Source organism: Physeter macrocephalus, chromosome 8, assembly GCF_002837175.3.
Source record: "Physeter macrocephalus isolate SW-GA chromosome 8, ASM283717v5, whole genome shotgun sequence".
Lineage (NCBI taxonomy): Eukaryota > Metazoa > Chordata > Mammalia > Artiodactyla > Physeteridae > Physeter > Physeter macrocephalus.
In genome coordinates, this window is record NC_041221.1 from 50,501,864 (window position 1) to 50,519,149 (window position 17,286).

The 17,286-nt window shown below is 39.8% G+C and overlaps 1 protein-coding gene across 1 annotated transcript in view; it reads left to right on the forward strand.

Moving 5' to 3' along the window:
* MROH2B (maestro heat like repeat family member 2B) overlaps positions 1 to 17,286 on the forward strand; it is a gene marked incomplete at its 5' end in the record, with an annotated part of 47,491 nt that overhangs the window by 15,038 nt on the left and 15,167 nt on the right. Inside the window, 11 exon segments of the mRNA XM_024119295.1 lie at positions 596 to 709; positions 2,583 to 2,739; positions 2,887 to 2,927; positions 3,555 to 3,696; positions 4,279 to 4,322; positions 8,144 to 8,199; positions 12,050 to 12,185; positions 12,282 to 12,377; positions 12,622 to 12,711; positions 13,033 to 13,153; positions 15,205 to 15,302. Coding sequence (XP_023975063.1) covers positions 596 to 709; positions 2,583 to 2,739; positions 2,887 to 2,927; positions 3,555 to 3,696; positions 4,279 to 4,322; positions 8,144 to 8,199; positions 12,050 to 12,185; positions 12,282 to 12,377; positions 12,622 to 12,711; positions 13,033 to 13,153; positions 15,205 to 15,302 — 1,095 coding nt within the window.

The window sequence follows — 17,286 nt, forward strand, 5'->3', positions numbered from 1 at the left end:
CTAGTGTTCTCAGTTTTCTTTCAGTGATATCCTTTTTAACTTATAATAAACCCAAGGTAGGTTAAATCAGTTTTTCCTAAAAAGGAGGCAACCTGGCCTCAAAAGCTTGGGGGTGGTTTGGAGAGAGGCAGAGAAAGTGAATTGTTTCTAGAACACAAGAAACATCCATACTTGTTACACCGGTTCCTCTGGATGAAGAGCCTGAAAAACATGTGCTTAAGATCTCAGTAATCTTAGCAAATTCATTGCAACTGAAATTACAGTCCACTCCACTAGGAAGCAGTGTCATTGGAAATTTTTGCCCCAGAGAAAAAGGGGAAAGGCCTGAGGGAGAAAAGGAGTAATTGCAGTCCAAGGATCCTCACAATGTTTGCTTTTCTGCTTCAGCCAGGGGTGTTTTTTTCTAACCCATTCCTCCAAAGAGCACTTTAAAACAGGATTAGACACTGGAGACCCAGATTGCTGGATTCCACAAGCCCTTTAAGTTGAGTGACTGCATCCTCCACCCCAGAGGCTAAGAACACCTCCAAGTAAAGGTCAGAGGTGACCGACAGCAGGGATTATGAACCAGTCACCTATTTCATCTTTCTTAAAGGAGAAACCAATAAAACCTAATTCCCAGGAGACTGAAAAGGGAGAGAAATGTATCCAAGAAACAAGCCTGGAGGTCTTAAAAACCCTGGACCCACTGATCATTGGAATGCCTCAGGTAAGGGGTCTTTTGTCACCACTCATAGTTAATTTGATCACCTTTCTAAAGCTCTGTCCATTTAGGAGTAAAGATACGAGTTGGTACTCCATGTGTCATCAGCTTTTTGATGCTCTGACTAGAGGAAGCATGTTGGGAGGCTCAGTGCCAGCACATAATCGTTCCTCAAAAACAGGTGTAAAATTAGCTAAATAATCTTTTATATCTGGATGGCAAATGGCAGTTTATAAGCATCTTAATATATTATTTTTCTTCTTCCCCTGACATACTTAGACACATACTGTAAGTGGTGATTCTAACCCAGTGAATGCTAAACTTTCCCCATTTATCTGGGAAGGTGTTAAAAGCACACATTCTCAGACCTCACTTGAGGCCTAATATAACCTGAACCTCAAGGGGAGGAGCCTTAGAATGTGTATTTTGCTTAAGCAAAACAACCTGGAAAAGGATTTAATGGCCAGAAATACATGGCACAGCCAGGAGACAATCAAAAGGCCAGTTTAAGGGGATCACAGGCTTTATCTAGGATGGTTTTTTTAAGGTGTGGGTTTTGGATTACCGGGGCTATTTATTTAAAATGCAGATTTTCAGGCCACATGCCAGACCTAAATGAATCAGCGTATCTGGGCATGGGGCCCATAAATCTGCATGCAAATGAATTCTAACATTTCGGATGCATATTAAAGTTTGGGATATTCTGATCTAGGAGTAAATGATGAAAGAGTAGTCTAAGGCCAGACTCTAAAGGGTCTGAAATGCCAAATTCCTTCCTTGTCCTTGATGAGCCAATGAAAATTTTAAGCAAAGGCTAAACATTTTAAATGATAACTGTAGGAAATCAGTGTATTGACACTGATTTAAGAGTAGACAAAGCGCAAAGAGTCTATATATGAGATGAGATGAGATTCATAGGGACTGGAACTGCGTCATAATAGTAGGAAGGGCAATATGGAAAGGCGTGAGAAATCTTACAGTTTAAGAAAGACTAGGCTTGGGACTTGCCTGGTGGCACAGTGGTTGAGAATCTGCCTGCCAATGCAGGGGACACGGATTCGAGCCCTGGTCTGGGAAGATCCCACATGCCTCAGAGCAACTAAGCCCGTGCACCACAACTACTGAGCCTGCGCTCTAGAGCCCATGCTCCGCAACAAGAGAAGCCACTGCAATGAGAAGCCCGCGCACCGCAACAAAAACCTAACACAGCCAAAAAATAAATAAATAAGTAATAAAATAAAAAAATAAAATTGCTTTTTTTTAAAAAGAAAAGGATTAGGCTTAGGCTTGGTGATTAAATACAGATGCCAAGACAAAGGGAAGAGTCCAAGTTGATACCTAAGTTTCCATTAGGACGTGAACCATAATGGAGTTTTTCAGGGGACGTGAAACATACAGACTACAGAAATCAGGTGTTGCAGATTTCCAGAGCAAGAAGATCAGCACCTGGGGAACTCCCTGTGGTTAGGCCTTGGTTAGGACTTGGCACTTTCACTGCAGGGGCCCTGTGTTCTCACTTTGGACAGTTCCACCCCAGTCTTGGAGTTTGGAGAAATATTTGGTTGTCATATTGACAAGGGGTTTAACAGCACTTGGTGAGTGGAGCCCAGCCCTTCCTGCAGTGACCCACAATGATGACTTGTCCTGTCCCAAATTCCAGCAGCAACCTCACGGAGAAACACTCACTGCAAGTAGCACCTGAAAGTGAATGTGCTGTGCAGAGACTGTTTCATGATTTCATTTTGATTTGGCCTGAAGAGCAAAATAATAACACGTGAGAGAATGTTTTCTAAATTAGAGGGAAACACACAGAGAGGACCAAAGAGGAATAATGAAAAAGAATAAGCAATCCTTGCATCTTGCCTTATGTTTTCCACAGGTGCTATGGCCAAGAATCCTGACTTTTGTGGTACCTGCAGAATATACGGGAACGCTGAAATACCTGTTTAATATCATCAGAATTCTGTTTATGGCAGAGGAGAGGAAGAAGAAGAATGCCAAGGAGTCAACAGCACTTGTCATCTCTACAGGAGCTGGTTTGTACATTCAAAAACAAAGCAAAACATTTCTCTTATGAGAGACTAGTTTCCAGAAAGGCTACAGGGCTTTGCTTGTAAACCCAAGCCCCATCTGATTTTTTTCTAGGCCCCACAGCAGTAATGAAAATTGCTTTCTCTTTCTAGTGAAACTTCCTTCACCACAACAGCTACTGGCCAGACTTCTGGTGAGTGAGTTATGAAAAACCAATGTGGTATGAATTTAAACCAATATAGACAATTCAGTTCCAAATAAATGATAATAAAAATTATATAGATATTCCAAAACAAAAGAAACACTAAAATGGCATAATAAATGTTCTGCTATACTAATGACACTGATGAAGATTTATTATTTGCAAGATTATCTTCTCACTCTGAAATGTTTGTTAAACTTCATTTATGATTTTTTTAAATAAACATAGACTGAATCTGATCCATAAGAACCATTCAAACAAATTCCACATCTGTTGTTTAGATTTCTCTCTCTCTTTCTGGCCACATATGTGCTCGAGCACTATTTCCACATGCCCTTATTTAATTAATAGATATATCTAAGTGTTGGTATGTTTCACTTATTTTTGGTTGATGGTTTCCATATATTTTTACACCTTTATCCTCAGAAGAAAATTGGACAGATGGATTGTCTAAGTATTAGCTTTGATCTAGAATAAGTAAGAATAGACTGTGATGGTTTGTTAGAAGATTATCTAATGAAGGATTCAAGAGATTCCAGAACAGTGATAAAAAGGAAAAGGTAGGTGAGCCTTTTAAATATCCCTGAGTTGATTAACAATTTTTCTTCCTTCCTCCAGGTAATATCTATGCTCGCCAGTTTAGGGAAATTACGTGGGGTCGGTGCAATAGGACTTTTGAAGATATTGCCTGAGATAATTCACCCAAATTTGGTAGAGCTATGGAAAACACGCATACCTGAGCTCCTGCAGCCTCTGGAAGGTACAAGGGAGTGGGATCAGGTCTTTATCCAAGGAGGCAAGAACACAAGGAAATGAGGCACCACTTCTATGTCTTAAGCCATTAATGTTCATACTAGGCAATAAAAACAATGAACTTGACATGCAAGGTAGACAGCTCTACTTTATCCTGGACTCCTTATGTTCTAATTCTCTACCAAATACTTATAGTGATATTATAAGAGGACCAGGTGTGTTACATATTTAGCAGGAACTTTTACTTTTGCTCTGGTCTTTTTTTTTTGTATTTAGAGAAGCTCTCTTTTGGTATTGTTCTAAAAAGTTATTATCTATCCATGCTAGAATATTAAGATATGGTAATTCAGTAGTTACTGTTGAAATTGGCAAAAAGCCTGGATTTTTATCATGGATTGAAGACCCTCTGTCCAGCTGACTAGCAATTTAGAATTGCCAACATAGTAAATTTAATCTGAAATAACCATCCTGCACAGGGAGAAAGCTTGAAATGGAACAGTAGCAGCCAGTGCTGACCTGGATACTGGGGTGTTGTTTTTTTTTGTTTTTTTTTTTTTTTGGCACTTATTGCATCAATTTCTATTTCTAGGAAAGAACACTAGTATCATGCTGTGGGAGACCATGCTGCTTCAGGTAAAGATGGCTCCTAGACTAATTGTTGATGATGGGGTGATGAAATCACCTAAAGTTACCCATCTTTACAAAAAAGAATTAGATTCCAAAGGACAGGAAACAACATTTCCTTTTCTTGAGAAAATCACTAGACTGTTGGACACGATCACATAAGAATTTTATGCTCTTTAAATCACCACAATTTGAACAACAATCTTTAGTCTTCCATTTGATTCAGAATTTAAGACAGTTTTGAAGATATCACTTACTAATATTTTTCTTACTAATATTTTTTTCCCTGTCTTTCTTAAATCTTCTCTAATTTTCAGTTTTTTTCCTCTCCTTGCAATTGCATTCTTTCACCATTCATAAAAAGAAACAGAGATTAACAAAATTTCCACTTCTTTGCTCCTAAATACAACTCCATTTCCTCCTCTGCTTCTATCTTTTTCCTGATGTCTAAACACCAAAAGGCCATGTTGTACCCCTTCTCCAGAAAAGAATCTTTCTCTCATGCATAACTTTTTGGACCTTGACAACCAAACAGTGCCACAGAAAATGTCAAATCCCCAAAAGAGTAAATTGCAGACAGGAGTTGGACATTGGCTTTACAGAGAGCATTTTGATTTCAGGAGCCCACAGGAGATCAAGGAACCCATGGGCAGGGAGCTTTTAATCCAGCAGAGTTTTGGTTCATAAGCCACCTATATAGGAATTAACTATGGCTTCTTTATTTTTTTTATTGAAGTATAGTTGATTTACAATGTTATGTTAATTACTGCCTCACAGCACAGTGATTCAGTTATACATAGATATACATTCTTTTTTTTAACGTTCTTTTTTGTTACGGTTTATCATAGGATATTTAATATAGTTCCCTGTGCTGTACAGTAGGGCCTTGTTGTTTATCCATTCTATATATAAAAGCTTCCATCTACTAACCTCGACCTCCCACTCCATCCCTCCCCCAAGCCCCACCCACTTGGCAACAGCCAGTCTGTCCTCTATGTCTGTGATTCTGTTTCTGTTTCATGGATAGGTTCACTTGTGTCCTGTTTTAGATTCCATACATAAGTGATATCATATGATATTTGTCTTTCTCTTTCTGACTTACTTCACTTAGTATGATCATCTCTAGTTGCATCCATGTTGCTGCAAATGGCATCATTTTGTTCCTTTTTATGGCTGAGTAATATTCCATTGTATATATGTACCACATCTTCTTTACCCATTCCTCTGTCGATGGACATTTAGGTTGCTTCCATGACCTCCCTACTGTAAATAGTGCTGCTATGAACATAGGGGTGCATGTATCTTTTTGAATTATAGTTTTGTCTGGATATATGCCCAGGAGTGGGATTGCTGGATCATACAGTAACTCTATTTTTTGTTTTCTGAGGAACCTCCATACTGTTTTCCATAGGGGCTGCACCAATTTACATTCCCACCAACAGTGTAGGAAGGTTCCCTTTTCTCCACACACTCTCTGGAATTTGTTATTTGTAGACTTTTGAATGCTGGCCATTCTGACCAGTGTGAGGTGGTACCTCATTGCAGTTTGGTTTTGTTTTTTTGTGGGGTTTTTCTGTATTTATTACTATTTATTATAGAATAGGTAATCTCTTTTTTTTAGAGAAAGCTCAGGATATTTTTAATGGTTTTGAAATTTATATTTTAAAAAATACTTGTCAAATGTTTTTGAAGAATTTGATTAAAAAATTTGCTAGATTTTTTAAATATTTTAATTTTATTGGATTATAGCTGATTTACAATGTTGTGTTAGTTTCAGGTGTACAGCAAAGTGATTCAATTATACGTATACATATATTCATTCTTTTTTTAGATTCTTTTCTCATATAGGTTATCAAAGAATATTGGGAAGAGTTCCCTTTGCTATACAGTAGGTCCGTGTTGGTCATCTATCTTAAATATAGTAGTGTGCGTGTGTTCATCCCAAGCTCCTGATTTATCCCTCCCCCTCCCCCCCAAATCCTTTGGTAACCATAAGTTTGTTTTTGATATCTATAAGTCTGCTTCTGTTTTGTAAATAAGTTCATTTGTACCTTTTTTTAAAATTAGATTCCACATATGAGTGATATCGTATGATATTTGTCTTTCTCTGTCTGACTTACTTCACTTAGTTTGATCATCTCTAGGTCCATCCATGTTGCTGCCAATGGCATTATTTCATGCTTTTGTATGGCTGAGTAATGTTCCATTGTATATATGTACCACATCTTCTTTATCCATTTCTCTGTTGATGGACATTTAGGGTTGATTTGTATTTCTCTAATAATTAGCAGTGTTGAGCATCTTTTCATGTGAACTATGGCTTCTTTAAAATGTCAGATTTCAGTGACCTCTCCACAGCACCCCACCCCCAACACCCCCCTTCCAGAATCAGAATCTCTAGGTGGGGTATCTGTGAGCTCACAGGTCTTAATGATACCCACAGTGAATCTTATCCCATATGAGGTTTGAAAGCAACGGCTCTATGCTTCCTGGTCCTTAACTCTGGGATCCACCTCTCCTCCTATATTCAGGCTTCTTTTATCTTCCCCTCCCTCTCTCAAAATTTTTATCTTATTTTCCCCTGCTACCATTTTTTTTCCTTTTCTTTTCTTTTTTAATTTTTTTTATTTTTAGCTGCATTGGGTCTTTGTTTCTGGGCGTGGGCTTTCTCTAGTTGTGGCAAGCGGGGGCTACTCTTTGTTGCGGTGCGCGGGCTTCTCATTGCAGTGGCTCCTCTTGTTGTGGAGCACCGGCTCTAGGCACGCGGGTTTCAGTAATTGTGGCACGTGGGCTCAGTAGTTGTGGCCCACAGGCTCTAGAGCACAGGCTCAGTAGTTGTGGCGCACGGGCTTAGTTGCTCCATGGCAATGTGGGATCTTCCCTGACCAGGGCTTGAACCCGTGTCCCCTGCATTGGCAGGTGGATTCTTAACCACTGAGCCACCAGGGAAGCCCCCCTGCTACCATTTTAAAATAACTGTTCTTACTAGGAAGGAAGGTTCTTTCTCGAGAAGCCTTGAGAACAGTTCTTTTCCTTCCTCCAATCTTGAGTATACTTCTTGGCTTCTTTTTCCAAACTCTCTGCATTTGCTTTCTTCCCTTATACTGCCAAGGTTGTACAATTTTTTCTCTTCAAAGGATCCACTGAATGAGTTCTTATTAAGGAAATGAATACAAATCTTTTCATTGGTTTTGACATTGTGTTTTTTCTAAGCTTAAGGTAGAGAAAACACAGGAGAAATTGTAGATTTTAGAAATTGCAAATGGATTTTGTCCTCCAAAAAGACAAAAACACCTTTTTTATGTATTGTTCAATGAAGAGGGACATGGGTTCAGACAACTGATTGTGGCCCTGGCTCAAAATAATTGATGAAATGAGGAATATTTCACTACTCAAGTTGAAGTTGGCAACTTGTGCTTGTATATCTAATTGGTTCTTCAAGGCATTTAATTTAATTCACTATTCCAAAAATGTCCCTTTTTCTTAGTATGGTGTAAAGCAAACTAATTTTGACAAATGGAGTTTTTTTCCAAATCTACCCAAACCTTGAAAGATGTTAACTTCAATTTTAAGTTTCAGATTGGATGAGTTTCTATTTTAAGTTTTTCGGCAATTTTTATTTAAAAGGAAAAAGAAAGGCACTTACACGGAGTTACTTGCCCTTCCTGCGCATCTAATTCTTAATGGGAATTCGGAACAGGTTGATATGGGAAAAGGAATAATCCCATGTAATATATACTTTATACTTTTAGAATACATTGTAACAAAAAAGCACCAGGAAAGCACATTAAACCGTCACATTAGTATCTGACTTTCACCTCCTACAACAGTTGCTCAAAGAGTCGTTATGGAAGATCAATGACTTAAAATATACACATTCTAATGTGTATAGCATATTTTGTTAATCCATTCATCTGTTGGACATTCATCTGATGGGTGTTCTTCACATTTTGGCTATTGTAAATAATGCTGCTATGAACATGGGTACACAGATATTTCTTCCAGACCCTGCTTTTAATTATTTTGGGTATATATGCATAAGTAGGCCTGTTGGATCATATGGCAAGCCTATTTTTATCTTTAGAGGAACCACCATACTGTTTTCTCTGGCAGTGACACTATTTTACATTCCCACCAGCAGTGCACAAATGTTCTAATTTTTCTGTATCCTTGCCATCACTTTGTTATTTTCTGTTTGTTTTTACAGTAGCCATCCTAATGGGTGTGAGGTGGTATCTCATTGTGGCTTTGAGTTGCCTTTTCCTAATGATTAATGACTTTGAGCCTCTTTTCATAGTCTTATTGCCTATTTGTATATCTTCTTTGGAAAAATGTCTGTTCAATCATTTGTCCCTTTTTTTTGGTTCTTTCTTTTTGTTGTTGTCGCATTGTAGGAGTTTATATATTTTATATTCTTTCTATTCTCTATAAGGTTATTAACCCCTTATTAGATATATGATTTGCAAATATTTTCTCACATTCCATAGGTTGTCTTTTACTCTAAATTGTGTTCTTGATGCACAGAAGTTTTTAATTTTGATGTAGGCCCATTTGTCTATTTGTACTTTCATCATCTGTGCTTTTAGTGTCATATCCAAGAAATCATTACCAAATCCAATATCATTCCCCTCTGAATGGTCTTGGAACCCTTGTTGGAAATCATCTGACCATATATACTAGAGTTTATTTCTGGGCTCTCTATTGTATTCCATTGGTCTGTATGTCTGTTTATTTATGCCAGTACTATACTGGTTTGATTGCTGTGGTTGTGTAATAAGTTTTGAAACCAGGAAGTGTGAGATCTCCAACTTTGTTCTTTTTCAAGATTGTTTTGACTACTTGGGATCACTTGAGATTCCATGTGAGTTTTAGGATGGATTTTTCTATTTCTTCAAAAAGTGTCATTGGGATTCTGATAGGAATTCCATTAAATCTGTAGACTGCTTTGTATGGACATCTTAACAATAATAAATACTCAAATCCAAGGACATGGAATGTCTTTCTCTTTATTTGTGTCTTCTTTAATTTCCTTCAGCAACATTTTGTGGTTTTCAGTGTACAAGTCTTTCGCCTTCTTGGTTATTTCTAAGTATTTTATTCTTTCTCATGCTATTGTAAATGGAATTGTTAATTTCTTTTTTTTGATGGTTCATTGTTTAAGTGTATAAAAATGCAACTGATTTTTGTGTGTTGATTTTGTATTCTGCAACTTTTTGTGTGTGTGTGTGTGGCTGCGTTGGGTCTTTGTTGCTGTGCATGGGCTTTCTCTAGTTGCGGCAAGCGGCGGCTATTCTTCGTTGCGGTGTACGGGATTCTCACTGCGGTGGCTTCTCTTGTTGCGGAGAAGGGGCTCTAGGAACGTAGGCTTCAATAGTTGCAGCATGTGGGCTCAGCAGTTGTGGCGCTCAGGCCCTAAAGCACAGGCTCAGTAGTTGTGGCACACAGGCTTAGTTGCTTCATGGCATGTGGGATCTTCCCGGACCAGGGCTTGAACCGATGTCCCCTGCATTGGCAGGAGGATTCTTAACCACTGAGCCACCAGGGAAGTCCCTGTGTTCTGCAACTTTGATGAATTTGCTTATTAGTTTTAATATTTTTTGTAGATTCTTTAGGATTGTCTATGTATAAGATCATATCATCTGCAAACAGAGATAATTTACTTCACCTTTCCAATCTGGATGCCTTTTATTTATTTTTCTTATCTAAGTGCTCTAGCTGGAACTTCCAGTATTACGTTAAATAGAAGTGGCATCTTTGTCTTGTTCCTGATCTTAGAGGGAAAGTTTTCAGTCTTTCACCATTGTGCATGATGTTAGCTGTAGGCTTTTCATATGTGGCATTTATTATGTTGAAGTAACAAACATCATTTTTAATGGCTGCCTAATATCTTGGTGCATAGATATGCCTCATATTGTTACATTTAATTATTAATCAACCTCCTATTGCTACATCTAATTATTTCTTATTTTTAAAAACTATAAGTAATACTTTGGTGAACAACACCCTTGTGCAAAAAGTGTTCTCTGAACTTCTAATTATAAAAGTTGACAATTTGTTTCAATAAATATTATTGAGTTGCATCCATGTATCAGACACTGAGCTAGGTTCTAAAAGGACAATGTTAAACAAAATACGGCCTTGCTCTGAAGGAGTTTTAGTCAACTAGGGGAAATAAATGCAAAATACATTCACATAATTTCTCTAAAACTCGATGAGAAGCAAAATAAGGGAAGGCACAAGTTGCCATGTTTACAAAGATGAGGGAGGTTTAAAGAAAGTGCAAATAAATCTTGAAGATAAATTAAGAATTAACCAGGCTCCAGAACAGTACTGTCAAGTAGAAATAAAGTATAATACAAGTTACATATGTCATTTAAAATTTTCTAGTAGCCACTTTTAAACGTGTAAAAAGAAAAAGTTAAATTAATTTTAATAATTAATTTTAATCTAATATATTCAGTATATTATTTCAAGTATTTATAAAAATAAAGAAGTAATAAGATAATTTACATGATTTTCATACTAAATCTTCAAAATCCAGTGTGCTTTACAATTACAGCATATTTTAAATCAAACCAGCCACAACTCAAGTGTTCAATAGCCCCATGTTGCTAATGGCTATCCTCACATGGACAGGACACCTGTAGAACTTGCAAACTAATCTCTAATGGCAGAAAGCAAATCAGTGGTTGCCTTGGGCCAGGGTAGAGGAAGAGACGAGCTGCAAAGAAGCATGAGGAAAAACTGGGGGATGATAGCAATGTTCTACATTGATTATAGTGGTGGTTCCATGAGTATGAAACTCATTTGATTGCACTCTTTAATGGATGCAGCTGGTTGTGCATAAATTATAGCTCAATAAGTTGAGTTTTTTAAACAGCCAGACAGACAGTAAGGATGAGAAGATTGTTCAGCATCTATCAACACATTTAACACTTTCAATAGAGCTGTCCCAGCTGTTACTGACTTTTACTCTCCAGTGAGAGAACCAATTTCACCTTTCTCTGACAGTGTCATCATTTTTAACTTCTTTGTTAACTTGGTTGCTGACAAGTGGTACTGTATTGTCTTAATTTACACTTATTTAATAACAAATGGAGTTTTTCGTGTTTATTGAACATTTACATTTTTCCAAGTTATGTCCAGGTTTGTTTATATCCTCGTAATGTCTATAGTATATGTCAGAAAGAAAGAAAGAGAGAGAGAGAGGAAGGAAAGAAAGGAACAAAAGAAGGAAGATTCCATTATCACTTATTCATTTGTGCATTTATAAGAACCTATAGTATGTGTGATAGTATGTGTGACACTACATATAACATGAGAGGACATATGAAATTTATAAAACTCACTGCTCCAAACTTAGAATCTCTCTCTTTCTCTCTCTCTCTCTCTATCACACACACACACCCACACACACACAATCAAGTGCTGAAGAAAACAAGTAGATTAATGTTAGATCATATAATAAAGGGTAAAGTAATGCAAAGCAAGTGATGGTTTCTTTATCACTCTAATAAATTAGACCTGAAGCGTGTGGACTGTGCCCACCACTACAGTCTGGTTCTATGTCCCCAATCTCTCTCTACTTCCATCACCAACTCCCTCAACATCCCTAACCCATCAGAAATGTACCTGACCCCTTCAGCCCCTTCAGACTGGCAGTTCTTGGGAATTCTACTGGGTTACGTTTTGTTTGTCAACATAATATCCACTCCTCCACGTGGTTCTCGTTTCAGTAAACTGAAACCTCAGCTCTCACTGAATGACCATCTTAATATTCTTGAGGAGAACATTCGGAAGCTGCTGCCCCTTCCACCTCTGGAAAAACTCAAAAATGAGGGCGGGACAGACAAGGACAAGCAGCACATTCATGTACGAGGGGGCGAGGCCTGAGGGGAGTGAAGAGTGGCGTAGAAAGAATGAACTTGCTCCCCTCGGCCTCACCCTCGCAACTCACTCTGATTTCAGTTTCTCTACGAACGACCCATGGATGCTCTGGGGAAGCTGCTGAGGACCATGATGTGGGATAACGTGAAAGCAGAGGACTGTCAAGAAATGTTCAACGTGAGTAGGGCCAATGCTCAAACTGACTCCCATAGTCCCTGATCGGTGCCCAAGGCACCCTCCAAACTCTGCCTCATCCTCGTCACAGGGACTCGTCCAGCCCGACCCACGTGGCCCACCCCACTTAAAAAGGGTTTGTGGGGAGGCCAGCACCCTGTTCCAGAGGAGGCAGAGCGAGAGCGAGAGAACGAGAGCGAATGAATACGAGGATACTAAGGAAAGACTTCTACTTTTTGACCAACAGCTTCTCCGAATGTGGCTTGTTTCACAAAAAGAGTGGGAAAGGGAAAGAGCCTTCCAGATCACCGCGAAAGTGCTGACAAATGATATTAAGGTAAAGAAGCCCCTAAAATGGATGGATGCATTGCTTGCTAACAGCAGGGACCTCTGAGGCCGCTGGAATCCAAAACTCGTGCGTGACGGATCTCCATTACCAGGTGGAGTCTTTCCGGAGAACCACCATCGAGGTCTGTCCTAACCCAGGGCGTCTTTGCTGGCTTGCTCGCTTACTTGACCACCGCCCTTAAAGTCCGAGATTCCATTTTATTCTAAGGGCCTGCACAGAAGGAACAAGGGACTTAATATCCAGTGTTGGGACTATCCTGGGACATCGTCAAGCCACCCCGTCACCTTGGGGTCCCCCTTTGTCCTGCAGGCACCAGAGAACTTTAAAATCGGCTCACTCCTCGGCCTCCTGGTTCCTCACTCCTGTGACACCCTGCCCTCCATCCGCCAGGCGGCTGCTAGCTCAGCTATTGGTCTGTTCTGCATAAAAGGTGAGGGAAGGATGTGAAACCCAGAGATGCAGAGAAGATACCTGTTTTCTTTTGTTCTCAGCTTTTCTCCTCGTCCATCTATATCTGTCTCCTTCCTCCTCTCTCTCTTTCTCTTTTGCTCTTTCTCCTCCCCCAGTTCAGCCATTTCTGAGTTCTGATACCTTAGTTATGCCACACAATTTGTCTCTCTTTTAGATCCTTTTTCCTCAGTGGCTCTGCTTTCTGGTTTTTTAAAATAAAGATAATAACACCAGAGCATGATAAAGAGTCATTAAAGCAGGGAAAATGTTTCGAGAGAGTCCGATTTAAATCACACAGCCATTGGGCATATTAGCAAAGCTTTCTCTATCACACGGCTTTCTTCCAGAGGAAATTGCACTATTATTATGGTGCTAAAGTGCCTCTCAGAGTTTCCTAAGAGAGATAACTTTGGTTATCCAGGTTTTTCCAGCTTGCATAGCAGGACCTCTGTCTGCTCTGCCAGGACACGTGAATAACTGTCAATGTCAGGAAATATAAAGAATTTTAAAACATCAGTCTCAGGCTGAAACCAACACTCAGGGCTTCCTGATTAAATCCAGGTTAAATAAGCAGGCGTTCGGCCGAGGTGGGCCCTGCATCGTATGCACAGGTCTCTGCAGACCAGGTGCAGCCAGGAACACTCAGCCAGGTTGACTGCAGCTCATGCCCACGTTGGGCTCTTCATTCTCCTAGGTACTCGGTAAACATTTCTTGAGTAACTTTTCATGTGTCAGGCACTGTTCTGATGCTGGAAGCACAGAGATAATATAATTCTAAGATTCGCATAAGAAAAGTATGTTAGATTTGCTGTGTAAAAGCTTTTGAGCCAAAAGGTGGGATTTGGTTGGGGGCAGAGGGTAGAGTCAGTCAAAAAGGACAAACTATTCAACAGAACCCGAATAGGTCTCTTGGGATATGAGACGGTCAAGGGACAGTCCCTTGGGATATGGGAAGATAATTCATGAAGGGTATATGCTTTTACCAAAGCCAGGAAAAAAAAAAAAATGAACTAAGGAAGTGAGAACTAAAGGACCATTTTAATAAGAGAAGAAGTGTGCCAGAGAGGGACCTCATGGGAAGAAAGGAATTCGAATTCTATTATTGTTCTACCTATTCTCCCTTTAGTGTCCTTTATTTTCCTGAAACATGCAAAGTTCAGGTCCTTAAATATTCTTTGTTAACAAGAAATCCCATACTTCATTATTCACGTTAACTCTTTTTCTTGGTTGACCAAATAAATATGGTAGAGAAAAACGATGATTATTTTTTTACTAGATACAAGTAACTAGTGTGAAACTAAATTAAATACCCATTTAATACTCATGGGTTGTTGTTCAGTCAGTTGTTAAAGCAGATGAGGGATCTGAGGTTAAGAAATTTACCAGTTGCCTGGACAATTGAAAGCAGTGGAGATGGACTTTGAGCCCAGGTCGTCTGCCCACTGGCTAGGCTGCCTTCCAGAGCAGTTCAGGTGTGAGTTTCCACAATTACTATACTCCATTCCAACAACAAACAGAATATCATTACCATTTATGTCTGCATTTACAAAGTGATATGAACAGTCACTTACACAGTTGCTGATGTTCCAATTACAATGGTTGCCTTACCATTTCCTCCAAAGTGGCTCAGTGCAGAATGGAACTCCAACAGAGACAGCAGTATAGCAGAGGAGTAAGAGCCTGGGCATTGGTGTCAGACCAGGGTTCAGGTTCCAGCTCTCCTATCTTTACTAACTGCGTGATCCGGCCAAATGGCTTTACACCTCTCTGCCTCAGCTTTCTCAACTGCAAATAACCTCAGATCATTTTTAGGAGCAATGAGATCATCACGTGCAGAGTATTTAGCATGCTGCTGGCATGCAGAAACTACTCAATCAGTGTTTGATCTTATGCTCACCATCTAATCAGACAGGCTTTAGTGGGTTTGTTAAAGGCATCCAGCAGCTGAATTAGTGTCACATCAAAATACCGACAGCTTCTTCAACCCCTATCAGCTCTTTGAACTCCTATGTCACCCTTTGTTGATTGTAGGCATTCGCCTGGAAGTGGAAAGACTACAGGATTTGCAGGAAGGGCTGCAATGTGATAACGTGCAGGTCCAGATCAAGATTTCCTCCAAAATAGCAAAGGTAATAGACATGGAGGACTGGCCAAGGGATGTAAGGATGATTCCGGGTTGATTTCCAAATGAGTCAGCTGTGTACACCCGGCTACCCAGGAGGGCAACAACAGCCTAGCCGTTCTAGCTGAATGAAAGACCTTTGTCCGCTCATTTATTAACTCTGGGTCCATGTGCACAGGCAACACCTGCTACTGATCATATCACACTCTGGGAAACCGGGGAACCAAGTGGCCCTCTCCGGGGTGAGGGAGGCAGTGGGGTGAAATGGAAGGAACAGGACTTTGGGGTCCATCAGACGCACTCTGTATGCACCGCTTGAAGTGTGTGTGCTGGGTGATCAGTCTCCTCATCTTTAAAAAAAAAAAAAAAAATGCATAACCTCCCTCTCAGAGCTGTTGTGAGGACTGGTCGATCAAGTCATTCATTTATTCATTCGCCTAATATGCCCTGTGCACCTACCACATGCCACACTTTTTTCTAGGCTCTAAGGATAGAAACGCCTGCCCTCATTGAGCTTGCATCCTAGTAGATGGAGCAGCCAGATAAATATGATGTCAGGTAGTGACAATTGAGAAAAATAAATCAAGGAAGGGAATAAAGAGTACGGGAGGGGTGATCCCCTAGGAAGACCTCTCTGAAAGGGAGAACCATGGAGACATCTAGAAAAGAACATTCCAGGCAGAGTGGAAACAGCATGTGCAAAGGCCCTGAGGTGGAGAAAGAAGTGGGGCATGAGATCCAAGAGATAGCCCAGAGCTGATTGAAGTGCCTTCCAGGACTTGTTAAGGATCTTGGCTTTTATTCCAATCGAAATCAATAGCCAGCAGAGGGTTTTGAACAGAAGAGTCAAGACCACTAGGTACACTGTGGCAGTTGTGAAATGTACAAGGGCACCCCTGTGTGAGGCAGCATCATTCCTAACGTGGACATTATAGGTTTATATGTGTATTATGGCAGTTATCCACAGAGGAGAGTAAAGGGTCCAACAAACTCAGTCACTGTGACAATAACAGAGAACTCTCTTGAGAACAGGGCACTTTTCCTAATTTGCAAAAGCTCCTTATGGGCTAGTGGTGGTTCTGCAAGGAGGAACGTGATTGGACTTATATTTTCTGAAGGGTCATCAGGCTGCCATGTTGAGACTAGACTATAGGCTGGCAAGAGTGAAACTAGTGAGGTTAGTCTGAAGGAAATTGTAAAAATCTACATATGAGATTAGGGGGCCTGGACTAAGGAGGCAGCAGCGGGGATGAGAAGGTGATGAGAACATAGGAGACAAGCCTGTGGGGGACAGGGAGGGAACATATGTCAAATGCCTAAGAAAGTGTCTGATGCATGAGAGGTGCTCGAAAACATGAATTCCCTTTCTTCCTTTCTTCCTAAACCAATATCCATCCCAATATGAAAAAAAAAAAAAAAAAAAAAACCACACATAACTGTTGAGCTTGGACCCAGGCAGGCATTTCGTGTTATACAGAACAGAGGCACGAGTCTAGGCCTTGATCTTGGAGCCATGGTAACTCAGAAACCGGCTGGGATATGCAACTCCTCGTGAAAAGGAACTCACTTCCTCTCAAAGATGGTTCTACCAAACATCATTGGGCCATTTAATACTACTGGAGGAAGTCGGTTGTGAATAGGAATGTTTTCATATGCACAAACTCATAACCATGACCATCTTGCTTGGCTAAAGCCCCAGATAATGCTCCTGGACTTTATTCAAACTTCTAACTTTTCACCTCCCCTGCCTGCCTTTTCATTCTTACACACGGAGAGACATATACAACCAAACATTGTGTACAGTTCTTGTTTAGAGACCAAAATTGCAAAGTTTTTATTTTCTTCACTTTTTATTGACTACTCTTGATCTTGAAACATGCAAAAGCAAAAGACAGCATTCATAATAATTCACCCTGTGTGTGAAGTAAGTCAGAAAGAGAAAAACAAACACCATATGCTAACACATATATATGGAATCTAAAAAAAAAAAA